General features: G+C 44.2%; 1 protein-coding gene across 2 annotated transcripts in view; it reads right to left on the bottom strand.

Annotated features, from left to right (window-relative positions):
• LOC123997959 (glutamate receptor ionotropic, kainate 2-like) overlaps positions 1-20,873 on the bottom strand; it is a 277,808-nt gene that overhangs the window by 150,652 nt on the left and 106,283 nt on the right. For both annotated transcript variants that reach the window (XM_046302713.1, XM_046302711.1), the window contains exon 7: positions 19,376-19,549. In XM_046302713.1, the coding sequence (XP_046158669.1) occupies positions 19,376-19,549 (174 nt within the window). The remainder of the gene's footprint in view (positions 1-19,375; positions 19,550-20,873) is intronic.

The raw sequence follows: 20,873 nt of genomic DNA, 5'->3' as shown, positions 1-20,873 counted from the left end.
CTCTGGAATAGTTCTAGTGTTGATTTACTGCTGCAGCGTAGCTCTGTGTGGCTTTCAGGAAGGCCTTCCTCTCAATAGCAAAACAGTGCTCATTCACAGCAACTGATCTGCTCTTCTTCTTCCATATTAAATCACAGAAGACTTTCATGAGTGATACAATCAAATCAAATCACATTTTATTGGTCACATACACATGGTTAGCAGATGTTATTGCGAGTGTAGCGAAATGCTTGTGCTTCATGTTCCGACAGTGCAGTAATATCTAACAAGCAATCTAAAAATTCCACAAAACTACCTAATACACAAAGATCTAAGGGATGGGATAAGAATATATACATATAAATATAAGGATGCGCAATGACGGAGCGGCATAGGCAAGATGCAAGAGATGGTATAAAATACAGCATATACATATTGGAAGAGTAATGCAAGATATGTAAACATCATTATTAAAGTGGCATTAATAAAGTGACTAGTGATCCATTTGTTAGAGTGTCCAATGTTTTCAAGTCTGTATGGAGGCAGTAGCCTCTCTGTGTTATTGATGGCTGTTTAACAATCTGGTGGCCAGAAGCTGTTTTTCAGTCTCTCGGTCCCAGCTTTGATACACCTGTACTGACCTCGCCTTCTGGATGGTAGCGGGTTGAACAGGCAGTGGCTCAGGTGGTTGTTGTCCTTGATGATCTTTTTGGCCTCCCTGTGACATTGGGTGGTGTAGGTGTCCTGGAGGGCAGGTAGTTTGCCCCTGGTGATGTGTTGTGCAGACCTGCACAACCCTCTGGAGAGCCCTGCGGTTGTAGGTGGTACAGTTGCCATACCAGGTGGTGATACAGCCCGACAGGAAGCTCTCAATTGTGCATCTGTAAAAGTTTGTGCGGGTTTTAGGTGGCAAGCCAAATTTCTTCAGCCTCCTGAGGTTGAAGAGGCACTTTCAGTTTTGCGCGAATGCCGCCATCTATCCACGGTTTCTAGTTAGAGTAGGTTTTAATAGTCACAGTGGGTACAACATCTCCAATGCACTTTCTTATAAACTCACTCACCGAATCAGCATATAAATCAATATTATTCTCTGAGGCTCCCTGGAACATGTCCCAGTCCGCATGATCAAAACAAACTTGAAGCATGGACTAGTCTGACTAGATTAGTCAGACCAGTGCTGAATTGTTCTTGTCATGGGTACATCCTGTTTGAGTTTCTTCTTATAGGAGGGGAGGAGTAAAATGGAGTCATAGTCAGATTGGCCAAAAGGAGGGCAGGGGAGGGCCTTGTATGCATCGCGGAAGTTAGCGTAGCAGTGATCCAGTTTATTGCCCGCATGAGTGCTACAATCAATATGCTGATAGAGTTTTGGTAGCCTTGTTCTCAAATTTGCTTTGTTAAAATCCCCAGCTCCAATAAATGCAGCCTCAAGATATATGGTTCCCAGTTTGCATAGAGTCCCGTGAAATTCCTTGAGGGCCGTTGTGGTATTGGCTTGAGGGGGATATACACGGCTGTGACAATAACCGGCGAGAATTATCTTGGAAGATAATAAGGTCGGCATTTGAGTGTGAGGAATTCTAGGTCAGGTGAACAAAAGGACTTGAGCTCCTGTATATTGTTACGATTACACCATGAGTCGTTAATCATGAAGCGACGCATAAAGAATCCTGGGGGCTGTACTGACTCCGACAACATATCCCGAGAGATCCATGTTTCCGTATTACAATCCCTGATGTCTCTCTGGAAAGCAACCCTTGCCCTAATTTTGTCTACCTTGTTATCTAGAGACTGGACATTAGCGAGTTGAATTCTCGGAAGCAGTGGGTGGTGTGCGCGCCTCCAAAGTTTGACCAGAAGGCCGCTCCGTCTACCTCTTCTGTGGCGACGTTGTTTTGGGTCGGCCTCTGGAATCAGATCAAATGCCCTGGGTGGTGGTGCGAACAAATTATGTTGGTAATGTTGGTAAGTTGACATCGCTCTGATCTCCAGGCTGGGAGTCAACAACCCCAAAGCCTTAAAACCTGTCTATGGATAGCAGCTCTATGTCACTGTAGTCAGCTACATTAGAATCTCTGTCTGTCTATGGATAGCAGCTCTATGTCACAGTAGTCAGCTACATTAGAACCTCTGTCTGTCTATGGATAGCTTACTTACTTACTCCTCATTGCTCTCTGTGGAGCACAAGGCCACAACAGTTTATGTTTCTCAACACAATGTGACTATGATAATCCAATGGAACATTAATGTCCTTTGTCTGTCTGTTAACAGCTAAATGTAGCTTTGGCAGACATCTCAATAACCTCTCTGGTACAAGTGGGTGGGACGCTAGCTAACAACAGCCAGTGAAATTGCAGGGCGCCAAATTCAAAACAACAGAAATCCCATAATTACAACTCCTCAAACATACAAGTATTATACACCATTTTAAAGATACACTTCTTATAAAAACAGCCTTTCAAAATAATAGTACTTCCTGGTTGGATTTTCCTCAGGTTTTCGCCTTCCATATCAGTTATGTTATACTCACAGACATTATTTTAACTTCTTCGAGATAGGGGGCGCTCTTTTAATTTTTGGATAAAAAAAGTTCCCGTTTTAAACAAGATATTTTGTCACGAAAAGATGCTCGACTATGCATGTAATTGACAGCTATGGAAAGAAAAAATTCTGACGTTTCCAAAACTGCAAAGATATTATCTGTGAGTACCCCAGAACTAATGCTACAGGCGAAACCAAGATGAAGTTTCATACAGGAAATGCCCCAGATTCTGAAGGCGCTGTGTTCCAATGTCTCCTTATATGGCTGTGAATGCGCCAGGAATGAGCCTGCCCTTTCTGTCATTTCCCCAAGGTGTCTGCAGCATTGTGACGTATTTGTAGGCATATCATTGGAAGACTGACCATAAAAGACTACATTTACCAGGTGTCCGCCCGGTGTCCTGTGTCGAAATTATTGCGTAATCTCTAGGTCCATGTGCGTTCCATTTCTTCAGAAGAGAAAGTCAACTGCCACGAAGGATTTATCATCGATAGATATGTGAAAAACAGCTTGAGGAATGATTCTAAACATCGTTTGCCATGTTTCTGTCGATATTATGGAGTTCATTTTGAAAAAAGTTTTAATGACTTAATTTTCTTTTTTTTCTTACCCAAACGTGATGAAGAAAACGGAGCGATTTGTCAACACAAATAATCTTTTTGTAAAAACTGAACATTTGCTATCTAACTGAGAGTCTCCTCATTGAAAACATCTGAAGTTCTTCAAAGGTAAATTATTTTATTTGAATGCTTTTCTGGTTCTTGTGAAAATGTTGCATGCTGAAAGCCAGGCATAAATCCTATGCTAGGCTATCAATACTGTTACACAAATGTTTATTTAGCTATGGTTCAAAAGCATATTTTGAAAATCTGAGATGACAGTGTTATTAACAAAAGGCTAAGCTTGAGAGCAAATAGATTTATTTCATTTCATTTGCGATTTTCATGAATAGTTAACGTTGCGTTATGCTAATGAGCTTGCGGATAGATTTACACAATCCTGGATACAGGTTTTTTTCGTAGCTAAACGTGATGCAGAAAACGGAGCGATTTGTCCTAAACAAATAATCTTTCAGGAACAACTGAACATTTGCTATCTAACTGAGAGTCTCCTCATTGAAAACATCCAAAGTTCTTCAAAGGTAAATTATTTTATTTGAATGCTTTTCTGGTTTTTGTGAAAATGTTGCCTGCTGAAAGCTAATGCTAAATGCTACGCTAAATGCTACGCTAGCTATCAATACTGTTACACAAATGCTTGTTTTGCTATGGTTGAGAAGCATATTTTGAAAATCTGAGATGACAGTGTTGTTAACAAAAGGCTAAGCTTGAGAGCTAGCATATTGATTTCATTTCATCTGCGATTTTCATGAATAGTTAACGTTGCATTATGGTAATTGGCTTGAGGCTGTAGTCACGATCCCAGATCCGGGATGGCTCGACGCAAGAAGTTAGCAGTTTTGGAAACTGTAGAGTGTTTTCTATCCAAATTTACTAATTATATGCATATCCTATCTTCTGGGCCTGAGTAGCAGGCAGTTTAATTTGGGCACGCTTTTCATCCAAAATTCCGAATGCTGCCCCCTACCCTAGTGAAGATAACCAACAGAAAAGTCGTATGAAAAAGGAAACGAATGCAAAATGAAAAATGTGGACCTTGATAATCAGCCATCGAGAAATACAAAGTACAACCATCTAAATATAGCCCCTACTGCTGACACTGTATAAAAGGATCACAGTGTAGTTCACTTTACAATGAATATTGGCCGTAAGCCACAGTAGAGAAATGATGCATCTAAAGTCAGACACACATCTAATAGTAAATGCTCTGCTATCTATGATAAACCCATTCACCAGACAGAGAACAGCCTCTTCCTGTCACTGAAACCTAAGCAGAGGAGAGAGAGAGAGAGAAAAACAATTAGCCGAGAGGTCCCTGGGATCATAAGTAATAATTTGATTGAAATTAAGTGACAGCTTTAACAAGCAGGGATAATTTCACATTTTCTTTCTTCCTGGGGGAAATCTGCCCTTTAATTGGGTTTGCAGGGCCTCATTGTTTGGCAAACAGTCCTAAAGCATACCAAGGCCCAGCCTGCCACTGTGTCTCATTATCCTCCACACAGTCTCAGTGTCACATTCCCACCATCTCTCCATCTGGCTATCCCTCCTTCTCTCTCTCCTTCTCCCTCCCACCATCTCTCTGTCTGCCCCTCTGTCTCTCTCTTGCTCTTTCTCTTACACTTTCTCTCTCTTCTTTCTCTCTCCTTTTCCCTCCTCTCACGAGCTCATGCGCCCAAGCACACTGATGGATGTGTGTGTTTCCCCTTCCTTGACTGTGATAGTATTACTAAGACTTGTGCACACATTAAAACTGCTACCTGGTATCTGTTGGTATTTGTTTCTGGATCTATGGGTTTTATTAAACAGGAAAAACAAATCATTCAATTCTGGTCCACCATTACAGTCTGTTACCACACACCAGAATCAGACACAATGTGTGTGAAGCGAACATGAAAAGCTCTCTCCCTCTCTCTTTCTCTCCCTCATCCCCTCTCTCACTCTATTCCTCTTCCCATCTCTCCGTCTTCCACTCTCTCCTTCTCTCCCTCTTCGGCTCTCTCCCTCTATTCCTCTTCCCCTCTCTCTCTCTCCCTCTTCCCCTCTCTCCCTCTTCCCCTCTCTCCTTCTCCCCCTCTATTCCTCTTCCCCTCTCTCCCTCTTCCCCTCTCTCCTTCTCTCCCTCTATTCCTCTTCCCCTCTCTCCCTCTATTCCTCTTCCCCTCTCTCCCACTTCTCCTCTTCCCCTCTCCCCCTCTATTCCTCTTCCCCTCTCTCCCTCTTCCCCTCTCTCCTTCTCTCCCTCTATTCCTCTTCCCCTCTCTCCCTCTATTCCTCTTCCCCTCTCTCCCACTTCTCCTCTTCCCCTCTCCCCCTCTATTCCTCTTCCCCTCTCTCCTTATCTTCCCATCTCCATCTCCCTCTATTCCTCTTCCTCTCTCCCTCTTCTCCTCTTCCCCTCTCTTCCTCTTCCCCTCTCTCCCTCTATTCCTCTTCCCCTCTCTCCCACTCCTCCTCTTCCCCTCTCTCCCTCTATTCCTCTTCCCCTCTCTCCCTCTTCCCCTCTCTCCTTCTCTTCCCATTTCTCCCTCTCTCCCTCTTCCCCTCTCTCCTTCTCTCCCTCTTCTCCTCTCTCCCTCTATTCCTCTTCCCCTCTCTCCCTCTATTCCCCTTCCCCTCTCTCCCTCTTCCTCTCTCTCCCGCTATTCCTCCATTACTGGATGCTATTCTGTCAGACTAGAAAATGAAAAGTCCCTCCAATTTTCACTGCAAGATCATTTCCACAGAAAACATCTGTTGACAATGTCGCCTATTGAACCCATTCTCCCTATTACTGAGATGGTGATGGGTGGGCTGTTGATTGCTGTTAGTCTGTTGGGAAGTGTACTGTGCACACACACAGACACACACCCACACACAAACATAGACACACACTCCAGTGTACACGCACTCTCCAGTGGACTGCAGCATGTCTGATATTCTCAGTGGCTCCATTGTGGGGAAATTGAAGCAGCAGTGTGTGGCTGCAGATGGCTGTTATTGTGAACCAGGGGGAAACTACTGCCACCATCATGGCTCCAGCCAGGACCCAGAATAATGGGGGAACTCAATGGAGTGTTAAATAGGAAATCATCTGTTTTCAGTCACACATTTATCGTCATTGCCTCTCACCCAGTCATTCTCCCTCTCTTTCTTTGCCAACTTTCTCCCTTTCTGCTCTCTCTCTCTCTCTCTCTCTCTCTCTCTCTCTCTCTCTCTCTCTCTCTCTCTCTCTCTCTCTCTCTCTCTCTCTCTCTCTCTCTCTCTCTCTCTCTCTCTCTCTCTCTCTCTCTCTCTCTCTCTCTCTCTCTCTCTCTCTCTCTCTCTCTCACACACACACACAGCCTCATTGTTGTTGTTGAGGGCCCTAGGTTATCTAATCTAGCATGGGCAGTTTTTCCACTGCGTGTTGACAATAAGGCCATTTGGGCTTGTAATGTGGGTCTGTGCTCCCTCTCACTACCCTCTTCCAGACGACAAGTACCTCCGCCAGCAGGGTTTCTCCATTAGGAACCTGATAGAGTCATCCTACCTGGTGCACACACACACACAAACAAACAGACCTCCTCTACCCAGATTATCTAGTCCATTTTCTTTTCTCCTTAATGGCCAAACTCATGAGGAGAGTCATCAGGCTTTATGACTTTAAAACAGGGAGCAGGGAAACGGATTGAAAAAGCAGAGTTTTGTGATAGTTAGGGTCAAAGTAATTAGCCGGGGAGAGCAGAGGTCTGAACGGGTGTGTGAATTACCCCAGAACTTCCTCTCGGGGAAGTTCTTTGATCCTCCCTACGGTCTTCCTATGGCTTGTTTTGTCTTGAGGTGAACAGTGTGTGGTGGACAAATATCATAGAAACACAACTGTGTCTCTCTTGACTGCACAGAGATCCAGGAATGACTCATAGATGAAGCTCATGAAAACCTCCAAGCAGCAGTTGTTGTGTTATTAGCTGTGCCCACAAATAGATGTAAGATGTTGTTGGCTGTTGGTCAAAACCCATTACATCACACAGCTGCTAATTTTAGCTCCTCTCTTAAGGTCCTTTCTGAAAATAACAAAATCTATAATTTTATACTCCACTTCTCTCACTTCTTTGCTCTCCTGTAATCCACACTGAACAGATCTCACATCTCACAACTAACTAGAGACTTGTCTCCCAGAGGTTGCAACACACACACACACACACACACACACACACACACACACACACACACACACACACACACACACACACACACACACACACACACACACACACACACACACACACACACACACACACACACACACACACACACACACACACACACACACACAAATATACATACACACAAACACACACACAAACGCAAACACAGAGTCTAGCGGATCACCGTCGCCTGCCATCAGGTTGGTACCATGAGGATTCGCCGCAGGCTGAGCAAAACCTTTTCACTTCACTGCACTGTCACAGTCCCACTGGAGGAGTAGTCTAAAAGCAGCAGCAACTGGAAGAAAAAGGAAGAAAAACGGTTTGTTCCTTTCTAAGATTTATTTAAGAGGTAAGCTTTGGTTTTTATACCTTCAGGTACTTTGACTGTAGCTGAGTGAGTTTGCTTTCATGTTCCGTGAAAATCCCATCTTGTAAGAAGAAGAAGAGTCTCAAGATCAAGCTGCTTCACATTCTTGCTGTCTGTCTGTTTTATTGTCTCTCTTCATTTCTGCTAGAGCCCTCTTCTCCATTCTTTCCCCCAGCCCAGTACAGACAGGACCCACGGGGCAGATTGGACACCTGGTCCTATTCATTAGGACACACTGTCGCAAAACATTTTTAAACGGAAAACAAAAACAAGCGTTTCTGATTGGACCTGTTCTGGTGATCCTTCCCCGTTTTAGTCCGTTTTCTTCCATTTCATTAACTCTGACCCTTTATTTGACCCTCAGGACAATATGACAGGACCATTATACATTATGTTTAAGAACCATATCAATGTGGAATTGAACTGGTCATCCAAGACTACATTACACTTCAAAATGTAACCAAATGTTGAATTGGACAGGTCATCTGTTTGGCCACAGTCCGTAGAGGTTATTAAGTGAACTTTCATTTACATAACATATGTCTAATATAAGTCTAATGTTAGCTTGGCGGGCGTGAGATGTGTTGTTAGGGGGATTTGGATGAGGATTTTGAATAGACAGTCTATTCTAAACCTCCAGCTCTTGTAAGTCAGTCATTGTGAGGCTAACAGTACATTTGCAGCACTTCTTCACACATTCTTGGTATTATTGCCAGAATAAATGTGAATTGGATAATATACATCGCAAAGCTAGGACTGTGGTATTGTCTTTTCTTATTGAATTTTGCATGAGATGTTTATCATGGTGGCTCATCACCCGATCCTGCATTCTAACGACTGTGACCTTGTATTGAATATAATTCATTCATTCAAGTAGGAAAATGTCCTCCAGGCCCTGCCTATAATCCTGGAGGCAAGGGATTGAATATAAGGAGAACGTCTCTGCTCGATAACACCTACAGAAGCCCTGTGAGCAGCTGTCTGATGAGAGGCTCTTTCAGTCAAGGTAAGAAAAGAGTCAAAGTGAGGCCATGCCATCAGATTCCCTTTGGCTGTCTTGATGTCTTTTTGTTTTGAAGAGGAGGAAGGTAGCCCAGAGGCCTTGTTTTTGAGCTCTCTTTGTATGTGCATGTGTGTTTATGTGCATGTGTGTGTGTACATGTCTGAGCAGCTGCAGGTTTATACCTGACTCACCCGTGGCTCACAGCAACATTACATCCCTGAACCAAACACAACCCCCATTCTCATCGACGGGGCTGTAGTGGAGCAGGTTGAGAGCTTCAAGTTCCTTGGTGTCCACATCACCAACAAACTAGAATGGTCCAAACACACCAAGACAGTCGTGAAGAGGGCACGACAAAGCCTATTTCCCCTCAGGAGACTGAAAAGATTTGGCATGGGTCCTGAGATCCTCAAAATGTTCTACAGATGCAACATCGAGATCACTGGTTGCATCACTGCCTGGTACGGCAATTGCTCGGCCTCCGACCACAAGGCACTACAGAGGGTAGTGCGTACCGCCCAGTACATCACTGGGGCTAAGCTGCCTGCCATCCAGGAAGGCCCTACAAATTGTCAAAGCCCCCAGCCACCCCAGTCATAGACTGTTCTCTCTACTACCGCATGGCAAGCGGTACCTGAGTGCCAAGTCTAGGACCAAAAGGCTTCTCAACAGTTTTTACCCCCAAGTCTTAAGACTCCTGAACAGGTAATCAAATGGCTACCAGAACTATTTGCATTGTGTTCCCCCTCCAACCCTTCTTTTTACTCTGCTGCTACTCTCTGTTTATCATATATGCATTGTCACTTTAACTATGGACATACTACCTCAATTAGCCCGACTAACCGGTGCCCCCGCACATTGGCTACACGGACTATCTGCATTGTGTCCCGCCACCCACCACCTGCCAACCCCTCTTTTACACTACTGCTACGCTCTGTTCATCATATATGCATAGTCACTTTATCCATATCTACATGTACATACTACCTCAATCAGTCTGACTAACCGGTGTCTGTATGTAGCCTCGCTACTTTAATAGCCTCGCTACTGTATATAGCCTGTCTTTTTACTGTTGTTTTATTTCTTTACTTGCCTATTGTTCACCTAAAACCTTGTTTTGCGCTATTGGTTAGAGCCTGTAAGTAAGCATTTAACTGTAAGGTCTACCGACATCTGTTGTATACGGCGCATGTGACAAATATACTTTGATTTGATAAAAACATTGCATCATGGGTAATTCTGAGAGAACGCTGTGGTTACTGATGAGAATGAACACTTGAATGTGTATTATTGTGTGAGAACTAGATTAGTTTAATATCATAATCTGTGTTATCTATATAGCTCATTCTTACCATAAACTGTGTGCAAGTTAAAACTGTTCAGATTATGTGAGTGAGATGAGTCCTGACAGTCCAGTGCAGTAAAGGGGGTGCCACACACATAGTGTGTGTGAAGTGAGATGAGTCCTGACAGTCCAGTGCAGTAAAGGGGGTGCCACACACATAGTGTGGGTGAAGTGAGATGAGTCCTGACAGTCCAGTGCAGTAAAGGGGGTGCCACACACATAGTGTGTGTGAAGTGAGATGAGTCCTGACAGTCCAGTGCAGTAAAGGGGGTGCCACACACATAGTGTGGGTGAAGTGAGATGAGTCCTGACAGTCCAGTGCAGTAAAGGGGGTGCCACACACATAGTGTGTGTGAAGTGAGATGAGTCCTGACAGTCCAGTGCAGTAAAGGGGTGCCACACACATAGTGTGGGTGAAGTGAGATGAGTCCTGACAGTCCAGTGCAGTAAAGGGGTGCCACACACATAGTGTGGGTGAAGTGAGATGAGTCCTGACAGTCCAGTGCAGTAAAGGGGTGCCACACACATAGTGTGGGTGAAGTGAGATGAGTCCTGACAGTCCAGTGCAGTAAAGGGGGTGCCACACACATAGTGTGGGTGAAGTGAGATGAGTCCTGACAGTCCAGTGCAGTAAAGGGGGTGCCACACACATAGTGTGGGTGAAGTGAGATGAGTCCTGACAGTCCAGTGCAGTAAAGGGGGTGCCACACACATAGTGTGGGTGAAGTGAGATGTTGAAATGTTGCAGTTTCTGAAGTCCAATGTGGTTACATTATTACAGTGATAAAGAGAGGGGGTTTTAGCCTCCCTTCTCCAACCCAGCTCTGAGTGGACTAGACATATAGCCGACCCCCTGTGATCTCTCCTCCCCCTCTCTTCTCCCTCCACCCCCCCTCACCCCCTTTCACCCCCCTCCTCCCTCCTGCTTACCATTTGATCTCAGCTCTCAGGAACATAAATTAGTTTTTAAGTCTTTAAGAGGAGCTTTTCCAATTAAAAAGAGCCCCACTCTGTCAGGCATACAAATGCTGCCCAGGCCAGCCTTGAATAGGGCAGACTACAGACATGAAGCCGCAGAGCAGAGAGCTATAGTGTGTGCGTGTGTGCAGAACCAGAGTGCTTAACTAGCAGAATCAAGCATGGTGTGACTAAGACACAGCATCAGGAGAAATAATAGCCTTAAACACTCAACTGAATCTGGTGGTTTCCCCAGCAACGATAGATAATGAGCAAAAAGAGGAATTGGCTCCAAGGGCTCTCTGAGCGGAGCTACAGTTTAATATGTATGTTTATAATGAGCATCGGTTATACAGGATGTGGCTGAAATATATGTAAAATGATACGAGCAGCAATTTCAGTGTAATGTTTCAAATTCCAAACACGGAAATGAAACGTGTTTGAAATTTGAATAACGTCTAACATGATAGGCATACGACATGTGTTGGTGTTTACGATGATCTTCAACAAAGGTTAGTATATATATACTGTCTAGATGAATGCCAAAGGAAATGGAATAGGATTCAAGATTGTACTGAGCTGGCTTTGAGTGCATCAATACATTGAGGTCATTCTGCAGAGGAGGAAAGGTGAATCCCTTTACCTGCCAGTGTCTCTCTCTCTCTGTTATAAAGCTGTGCCCTGTTATGACGCTGGCTGTAGCCTTGAACTATACTTACTAAAGAGTTTCTTTGCAAAACACTATTTTTCAATTTTCTGAACTGTTGGTAAATGAGTTTTTATTGATTAAAGAACTTATGAAAGAGATCGGTGTGTTTTTTCACTATCTAATCACGCCATGGGGTTTTTCAATGACAGATATATATTTGTTTGAAACCTATCACTTGATGGTTTCATATCAGAGAGAAAAATAAAGTGTTTTTGCAAAACACTATATATCCGCTCCGATAACTAGTACCTGCTACAGTAGGTTTTACACAGTCAAATGTAACAAATAACTACATTTTTTAAAGAACTGTACAAATGATACATTTGTAACATCAATATTTGTTTTTAAATGAATCAATACAGCAACATGAGATCTATTATGTAAACTGTTAACATTTTACATTTAAGTCATTTAGCAGATGCTCTTATGCAGAGCGACTTGACTTTAAGAAAGCTAGGTGAGACAACCACATATCACAGTCAAATATACAGGATACAAACATTCCATTCTAGCTAAACAATGGATATATAGTGTTTTGCAACAACAACAAAAAAACATTTTAATACACATCTAAAATCTACAAATTAAAAATCTGAGAACATAAATATTTGACACAAATATTTGACACATGATTATACCCATAAGCAATCATCTCAGATGAAAAAAAACAAATGTGAAAAATTGGTGGATATAGCGTTTTGGAAATAAACTCTTCACTTACTCTATAGACATGGCAATGTCAATCGTTGCTTTATCTCCAGCTTTACTTTCATCCATCTTTCTTTCTCTCTCTCGCTATCTCTCTTCTTTTCTCTGCATACAGCCACGTTATCGTTATTCACTTTATGTTAATATCATTTTCTACTCTTTCTATACCTTTTTCTCCCTGCATTGTTGAGAAGGGCCTGTAAATAAGCATTTCACTGTTAGTCAACACCTGTTGTTTATGAAGCATGTGACAAATAACATTTGATTTGATTTGTCTCTTTCTCTCTCTCTCTTTTTCTCCCTCGCTTTCTCTCTCTCATATATATACATATATATATATATACTTTCTCTCTCTCATATATATATACATCTTCTTCCCTGTCCCTCTTTCTCTTTCTCTATCCCTCTCACTCTCTCTCTCTTTCTTCTTCTCCTTCTCTCTCTCTCTCTCTCTCTCTCTCTCTCTCGCTTTCCCTCTACCCGCCTCTCTCTGAGCTCTCGTCAGTGTTGGATCTACAGTAACTCTGGCTCTAGAGATCTGCCACTGTCGCTGTGTGTAATCAGGGTGCAGCACATGGCTGGGAGCAGTGCACTTTGGGTAACTGATCTAACGATGGCTCGTGACGCTGGCTGGAGTTGAGTCGGTCTGAGACCAGCAGCTCATTACAGATGCAACGTCACTCCCAGAAACACTTAAAAGACAGGGACATTTTGAAAAGGAGAAGGATGATGAGATAATGACAGGGAGGATGAGGAAAGGAGAGGGAGGATGAGGAAAGGAGTGGGATGATGAGAAAAGGAGGGGAAGGATGAGGAAAGGAGGGGGAAGATGAGGATGAGGAAAGGAGAGGAAGGATGAGGAAAGGAGAGGGAAGATGAGGATGAGGAAAGGAGAGGGAAGATGAGGATGAGGAAAGGAGAGGGAAGATGAGGATGAGGAAAGGAGAGGGAGGATGAGGAAAGGAGAGGGAGGATGAGGAAAGGAGAGCTATGATGAGGAAAGGAGAGCGAGGATCAGAAAAGGAGAGGGAGGATGAGGAAAGGAGTGGGAGGCTGAGGAAAGGAGAGGGAGGATGGGGAAATTATAAGAGTTAGATATAGAGTCAGATTCTTAACATGGAGATTTTTCACATGTTTCAGACTGAGAGTAGAAGTTTGATAGTGGGAGAGAGTAACATGGCTCATAGTTCTCAGGGGAACAGTGGGATGATATGTGGAGCTGGCAGCAGTCCCTGGAGGAGAGGAGATCTAGTCAGTTGTGTGTGTCTTTCACATTTAACCCAACCCCTCTGAATCAGAGCAGTGCGGGGGGCTGCCTTAATCCGCTGTTGGGGGTTAACTGCATCGCTCAAGGGCAGAATGGTTACTGGCCCAACGCTTTTAACCACTAGGCTACCTGCTGATCCTGAGGGAGAGGAGAGGGTATTGAGGAGAGAGAAACAGGGAAGGGGATAGAGGAGAAGAGAGGAGTGGGGTGGATGGAGGATAGGGTGATGGTGAAAAGAAGGGGAATAGAGGAGAGGAGAGGAGAGGAGAGGAGAGGAGAGGAGAGGAGAGGAGAGGAGAGGAGAGGAGAGGAGAGGAGAGGAGAGGAGAGGAGAGGAGAGGAGAGGAGAGGAGAGGAGAGGAGAGGATGTCAGAATGGGTGGATGGGGGATTGGGGGAGGACAAAATGCCAGCCCTGTTTACAAGATCTAGATTATCACTCTGTTTCCGTAGTAACCCATCTCCAGGGACACCTGTCTATGCTGATACCTGGCGGCGATACCGTGGGGCACATAGTTATTAATGCAGCCCCGTGTCTGTGCACACTTATGTGACAGCGTGACACACACACACGCGCACACACACACACACACACACTATAAAACACACACCTGCATACACAAACCCACACACACCACCAGCATGCTACACACAGCCACCACAGCACCAACAACAAATGACAGCAGCTCAGCCAGAACACAAAATGGACACACATACTACTTTATTTATAAATCTACGTTTTAAGTGGGCTATAGTCTGCTTCCACTGATTGGACTAAAGGATAGGATTACTAACCAATCAGATTCAAGATGTTTCAATAAATGTTGTGGTATAATCTAGTAAAAGCTTGTCAAATGGTAATCCAATAGGAAGACCTAAAACCACACAGTGTGTGCTTTGCAGAGGTATTGAATAGGATAAAGGATGAGAATGGTCTAGTTTTGGGTCATCTCAGCAGCAGTAGAGCCTCTGGCCTTGGTATAAGAGGGGGGCACTGCCTGTCTCTGCCAGCTACCACACATGCTAACCAGCTGCCAGAATAATGCCCACACATACTCCACTTCCAAATTCCTCTCCCCGCATGTGGACAGATGCAGGGCCAAATCCCAAATACACGACCCTCAGCCACAAAAAGAGCGAGCTGGCCTGAAATACAGAGAGAGGCAGATGGCCACAGCTTAGATAGAGGAGCTTCATCTGTGGGGTGGAGAAATGAAGTTGAAATGGGGTTCATTACAAAACCAAGACTGAAGAGGATGCCAATATCTGCTAAAGAAATATCGCTCACTCCCATATAGTAGCTCTCACTTCTATTGGAGGGTTGTCATAGTACTGGAATAATACGTGTCTTATCCCAGGGTCTGTCCAGGGTCTGTCCAGGGTCTGTCCAGGGACTGTCCAGGGTCTGTCCAGGGTCTGTCCAGGGACTGTCCAGGGTCTGTCCAGGGACTGTCCAGGGACTGTCAAGGGTCTGTCAAGGGTCTGTCCAGGGACTGTCCAGGGTCTGTCCAGGGACTGTCCAGGGTCTGTCCAGGGTCTGTCCAGGGACTATCCAGGGTCTGTCCAGGGTCTGTCCAGGGACTATCCTGCTGTCCAGGGACTATCCTGACTATCCTGCTGACCCTGCTGATCCTGCTGACCCTGCTGATCCTGCTGACCCTGGTGGCCCGGTCTGTCCAGGGCTGTTCAGGTGTGTTCAGGGCTTGTCCAGCAGCCTGCTAGCTGGCCAGGGTCAGTTCCCCCTTCTCCGTCAGGCAGCAGCCATGTTCTCCGCCCCTTGCTGCAACTCAGGGAGATTACCCCGGAGATGCCATGGTGACGGTGTGATGGACAGGTCGATCAGGAGAAGGCGCTGAGCCGAGGGGACGGCTAAGAGAGCACAGAATAATTATTCTCTCAATCTCTCCACACTGTTTTCTCTCTCTCTCACTCTTTCTCTTTCTTTCTTTCTCTCTCTCTCTCTCTCTCTCTCTCTCTCTCTCTCTCTCTCTCTCTCTCTCTCTCTCTCTCTCTCTCTCTCTCTCTCCTCCATTTTCTCAATCTTTCTCCTTCTCCATTCAACCGGTCTCTTTCTCTGTCTCGATACTGTTTCTATGTCTGGTTTCATTCTTTACATCTGGAAGATTTTCTGCCAGTCTTTCAGTCTGCAATATGATGTATGTGGCTGTTTGAGTGATGGTTGAGTAATGTGATTCCACATGTGTTTGACTGCTGTTATTGAGAAGTATTCCCCATAGCCGGACATGTAATGATAGCCTAGCTGTAAATCACAAAATGGCAACCCACCCAGTAGCACAGACGTGTCCATTTGAATTTGCCCTGGATCTATGTCTATCCTTCTTCATGGGGGAAGTATTGGTATGATTACCGATGGTGTGGTTGCTAGGTTTCCATTACAGGAACACCATTTTATCCTCAAACCCCTGACTTAAACAAAACAGCAGGCAACTACATTCAAATTGTGGGGTTAGGTATCTGCCCTGACCCAAAGAGAGAGCTGGTTAAAAAGTAATGCCTCCCCTCTCCAACTCAAGACAGGGAGATACATTGTAGGATTTATGGTCATGCCTGGGTGTTTTGGGAATCTCCTCGAGATTAGCCTAGCCGCCTCAGAGTGAAACAGACAGAAGCTAAAGCAATTAGCAAGCAGGAGAAATTATGCTAATGAACCTGTAGGGCTTGTTAGGTCATTTTCATTATGCGTGTTAAGCCGTGACAGGGCAGGACTTCCTTCTCCAAAGGAAGATTAATTGTAGCATAAAGGAATGAGGTGCAGAATTAAGCTTTACCATTCAGCATTGCAGCACACAAACAAATCTAGAAAAAATAGAAGAAGCAGAAAAATACATCCTGGGGTGAAAATGAAAATTAGTCAGTTTGATCATTATCCTCTTTGGCACTGGGGTTTGTTTCTGAGGTTTTACAGGCGACAGGAATCTTTCGTGAGTCACAGCCAAATAAGGCAGGCACCGAGATCAATTTAAGCCAAAATAACAAGGCTGTAGCCAAGCTAGGTGGGAGAGGACCACCTCTCTCTAATCTCTCAGAGTGCTCTGTTCTGCAGATCAAAGAGTAGGAGAGGAACAGGGATTAAATCACACAGAAAAGTCAAATCCAACGTGTTAAAATTTGTTTTAAAAACCTGGTGCCTGGACCAGGATTTGTCTACCTCTTCACCCCTTTTTGGTGGATATGACTTTGCCTGTTCTCCATTTACTCTCCATTCTTTCCAACATCGTTGTAGAAAAAAACAATCCATCCATACACAAACACACACACAAAGAAACACACAACATTTCCATAGTGTTTCAAACAATAAACTTTGAAAGCAGTGGGCCCAAAACAAAGAGCTGTATAAAAATAGCTGAGTCTTTGTGTTGCTCTGGGTGTAATCTGTCACGATCGCCAGTCCATAAGTTACATCAGCGGTTCAGTACTTAAGGACACTAGACTGTAAATACAGCTCACAAATGAAGCCATTAATCAAACGTTTACGGAACCTTTCGCCATGTCAATATGCATTAGCTGCTGACTGATTGCCATTTGTCTAATGAATCAATCCCCGCCTTCCAACTACGCCATTAATTCCCTGATGAGCGGGGTCACAGCACAGTACCTCCCCTGGAATTAATCTTCTGATGATTCTGATCCAAAACAACAGTCTTATGAAGTAATACTCATCCAGCCTTATAGACCACATAAGGAACAGATGGGAACACAAACAGCTGATAGAGGGCTTTGCAGTTGTCCTTGCCACTACATATAGTCTATTGATCTGAGAGAGCTAATTTATGTACATGCGTGTGGAGGGCGTGTGGAGGCCACAGCTATCAACCCCCAGCCAGCATCCACTTCCCATCAACTGGAATATGACACTTTTAGCACCTTAACTTCTTCGAGATAGGGGGCGCTCTTTTAATTTTTAGATAAAAAAAGTTCCCGTTTTAAACAAGATATTTTGTCACGAAAAGATGCTCGACTATGCATTTAATTGACAGCTTTGGAAAGAAAAAACTCTGACGTTTCCAAAACTGCAAAGATATTATCTGTGAGTGCCCCAGAACTAATGCTACAGGCGAAACCAAGATGAAGTTTCATACAGGAAATGCCCCAGATCCTGAAGGCGCTGTGTTCCAATGTCTCCTTATATGGCTGTGAATGCGCCAGGAATGAGCCTGCCCTTTGTGTCGTTTGTCCAAGGTGTCTGCAGCATTGTGACGTATTTGTAGGCATATCATTGGAGGATTGACCAGAAGAGACTACATTTACCAGGTGTCCGCCCGGTGTCCTGTGTCAAAATTATTGCGTAATCTTTAGGTCCATGCGCCGTTCCATTTCTTCAGAAGAGAAAGTCAACTGCCACGATGGATTTATCGTCGATAGATATGTGAAAAACACCTTGAGGATTGATTCTAAACATTGTTTGCCATGTTTCTGTCGATATTATGGAGTTAATTTTGAAAAAAGTTTTAATGACTTAATTTTCTTTTTTTTTCTTACCCAAACGTGATGAAGAAAACGGAGCGATTTGTCAACACAAATAATATTTTTGTAAAAACTGAACATTTGCTATCTAACTGAGAGTCTCCTCATTGAAAACATCTGAAGTTCTTCAAAGGTAAATTATTTTATTTGAATGATTGATTGATTGATTTTCATGAATAGTTAACGTTGCGTTATGCTAATGAGCTTGCGGATAGATTTTATTTGAATGCTTTTCTGGTTTTGTGAAAATGTGAAAATCTTGCGCTAAATGCTATGCTAAATGCTAAGCTAGCTATCAATACTGTTACACAAATGCTTGTTTTGCTATGGTTGAGAAGCATATTATGAAAATCTGAGATGACAGTGTTGTTAATAAAAGGCTAAGCTTGAGAGCTAGCATATTGATTTAATTTCATTTGCGATTTTCATGAATAGTTAACATTGCGTTATGGTAATGAGCTTGAGGCTGTAGTCACGATCCCGGATCCGGGATGGCTCGACGCAAGAAGTTAACAGTTGTGTTGGAATGAATCTGGAACCCTAATTCCAGTCATCTCTCTCCCTTTCTCTCCCTCTCTCACGCTCGCTCTCTCGCTCTCCCTGTCCTCCCTCTCTCCTTGTCTCTGGTGAGTTCATATTTTGGCAGTGCTCCCAGGTAAGAGAGAGTAGCGGTGTAGTAGGACTGCTGCAGAACAGTCATTACTGGTTGTGTGCTGTTGTCAGATAGGGGTTGGATCCATGCAACAGGAGCCACGTTATCACACAGGGCTCAGAGCCCAGGGACCCAGGAGGTTGTGTGTTTCAGTCCTCTGGGACAGGCCGGATGCTCACAGGAAGGCGATGCTCACAGCATGGCTGTTTCACTAACGGATAATGCATTAGCAACAGTCACACACAGAGAAAGCATAGTCTACGTCCAAACACCATTCCTGCCTTACTCCATCAAATGTCTAATGTGATATTTAAAATATCTAGGAAACAATCTAATGGTGGAATGGATTTCTCTGCCACACAGCAGTAACACGTCCAGCATAAGCCTCTATTCCATAGTAATAATATTCGTAACTTTGCAGAAGAGCAGAGCAACAAAGAGTTATAGACTAATAGCCCAATCATAGTAGCTTCTGCGTCCGAAATGGATGAAAGGCTATAGGGAATAGGGGTTAGTAAATAGGGGGCTATTTCCGATTGGCCCCATACAGTAGCTATAGTGATGACTCACCGTCATGAAGCCGTCCAGTAGGCCAGAGTCAGGTTTGGGCGGGGCCTGCAGGCGTTCCATGGACCACTTCTCTATGATGGAGGCCACTTGGCTGTTCTCCGTATTCAGGATCCTAAAGCCAGTCATGTTCACCCCACTGTAACGGTAGGCCTCCACGTCCAGCGCAAACAGGTCCTGACAGGGAAGAGTTAAGAGTCAGGAAAGTAGGAAAAGAACATACTTATATATAATACGCTAAAGAGGGGTTATAACTGTGTTATAAACTAAGCTAAACAAAGCTATTTTTCCAGTAGGAGCAAAAAGGATTAAGTATAGACTAACAATTAAATAGGAATGCTGATTGTGAATATGCAAGGACATGGTAGCAATGTGAGTTAATGTGTGGTGTCTGAGTGCTGTCCTCTGCTGGAGCCAACACTGGAGTATAAAGTCCAATCTGGCAGAAAATGGCTGCCATATGTGTTCATCGATGTGGATGGGTTGTTCACTCTGGTGGGAGAATTAAGCTCTCAGCACTGCGTCCCCTCTCTGCCAAACTCAACATTGGAACATGTTAGAACGTCCTCCTGTCTGATCCGTCTCCTCAGTCCCTCCCCAACTCCTCATCTTCAATCATTTTCACTTTTCTCATTTCATACATCCTGCAAATGGCTTCGCCAGACTTAATTGCGTTCATTGTGATACACTGAATGGCTTCTATAAAGAGAATGTGGACATTTAGATCTTTCATTTCAAACATTTAAATGGAAGGATGTATTTTTTTCTTGATGAAAAGCTCTGGCAGAGAAGAAAACGGAAGGTTTTAGTTCAAAGGATTTTAATATTCTGGCTGGGGGAGGGGGGGCAGGAGTGTTTTGATCTTAACTCTAGCTACTGTTAGATGAATGTGATATGGCATTAACAGGAGTAAGACTTGAATAATGTTTCTGACCTGACAACGGGACAGGGAGTGAATATGAGAGAGAGGGAGTCAGGGATAATGTAGAGGGTGTGTGTGTGTGTGTGTGTGTGTGTGTGTGTGTGTGTGTGTGTGTGTGTGTGTGTGTGTGTGTGTGTGTGTGTGTGTGTGTGTGTGTGCGTGCGTGCGTGCGTGCGTGCGTGCGTGCGTGCGTGCGTGCGTGCGTGCGTGCGTGCGTGCGTGATAATCTCTGCAGAAAGAGAGAAATAGAGCAGCCCTCCGAAGTAGGCCAAGGGCCATGTCAGTTACACAACCATGGGGTGTCAGAACAGAACAGCTATCTGACCCCCCCCCCCACCACCCCTCTCTCTCTCTCTCTCTCTCTCTCTCTCTCTCTCTCTCTCTCTCTCTCTCTCTCTCTCTCTCTCTCTCTCTCTCTCTCTCTCTCTCTCTCTCTCTCTCTCTCTCTTCTCTCTCTCTCTCTCTCTCTCTCTCTCTCTCTCTATCTCTTTCTCTCTCTCTCTTGCTCAGTCTCTATCTCTCTCTCTGTCACATTTCCCTGTTCTCCTCCAGGGAAAAGTAGGGAGGCTGTCATTCACA

This window comes from Oncorhynchus gorbuscha, linkage group LG15 (genome assembly GCF_021184085.1).
Source record: "Oncorhynchus gorbuscha isolate QuinsamMale2020 ecotype Even-year linkage group LG15, OgorEven_v1.0, whole genome shotgun sequence".
In the NCBI taxonomy this organism is placed as follows: Eukaryota; Metazoa; Chordata; class Actinopteri; order Salmoniformes; family Salmonidae; genus Oncorhynchus; species Oncorhynchus gorbuscha.
The sequence above is the reverse complement of the archived record's forward strand: the minus strand, read 5'-3'. Positions and strand labels throughout refer to the sequence as shown.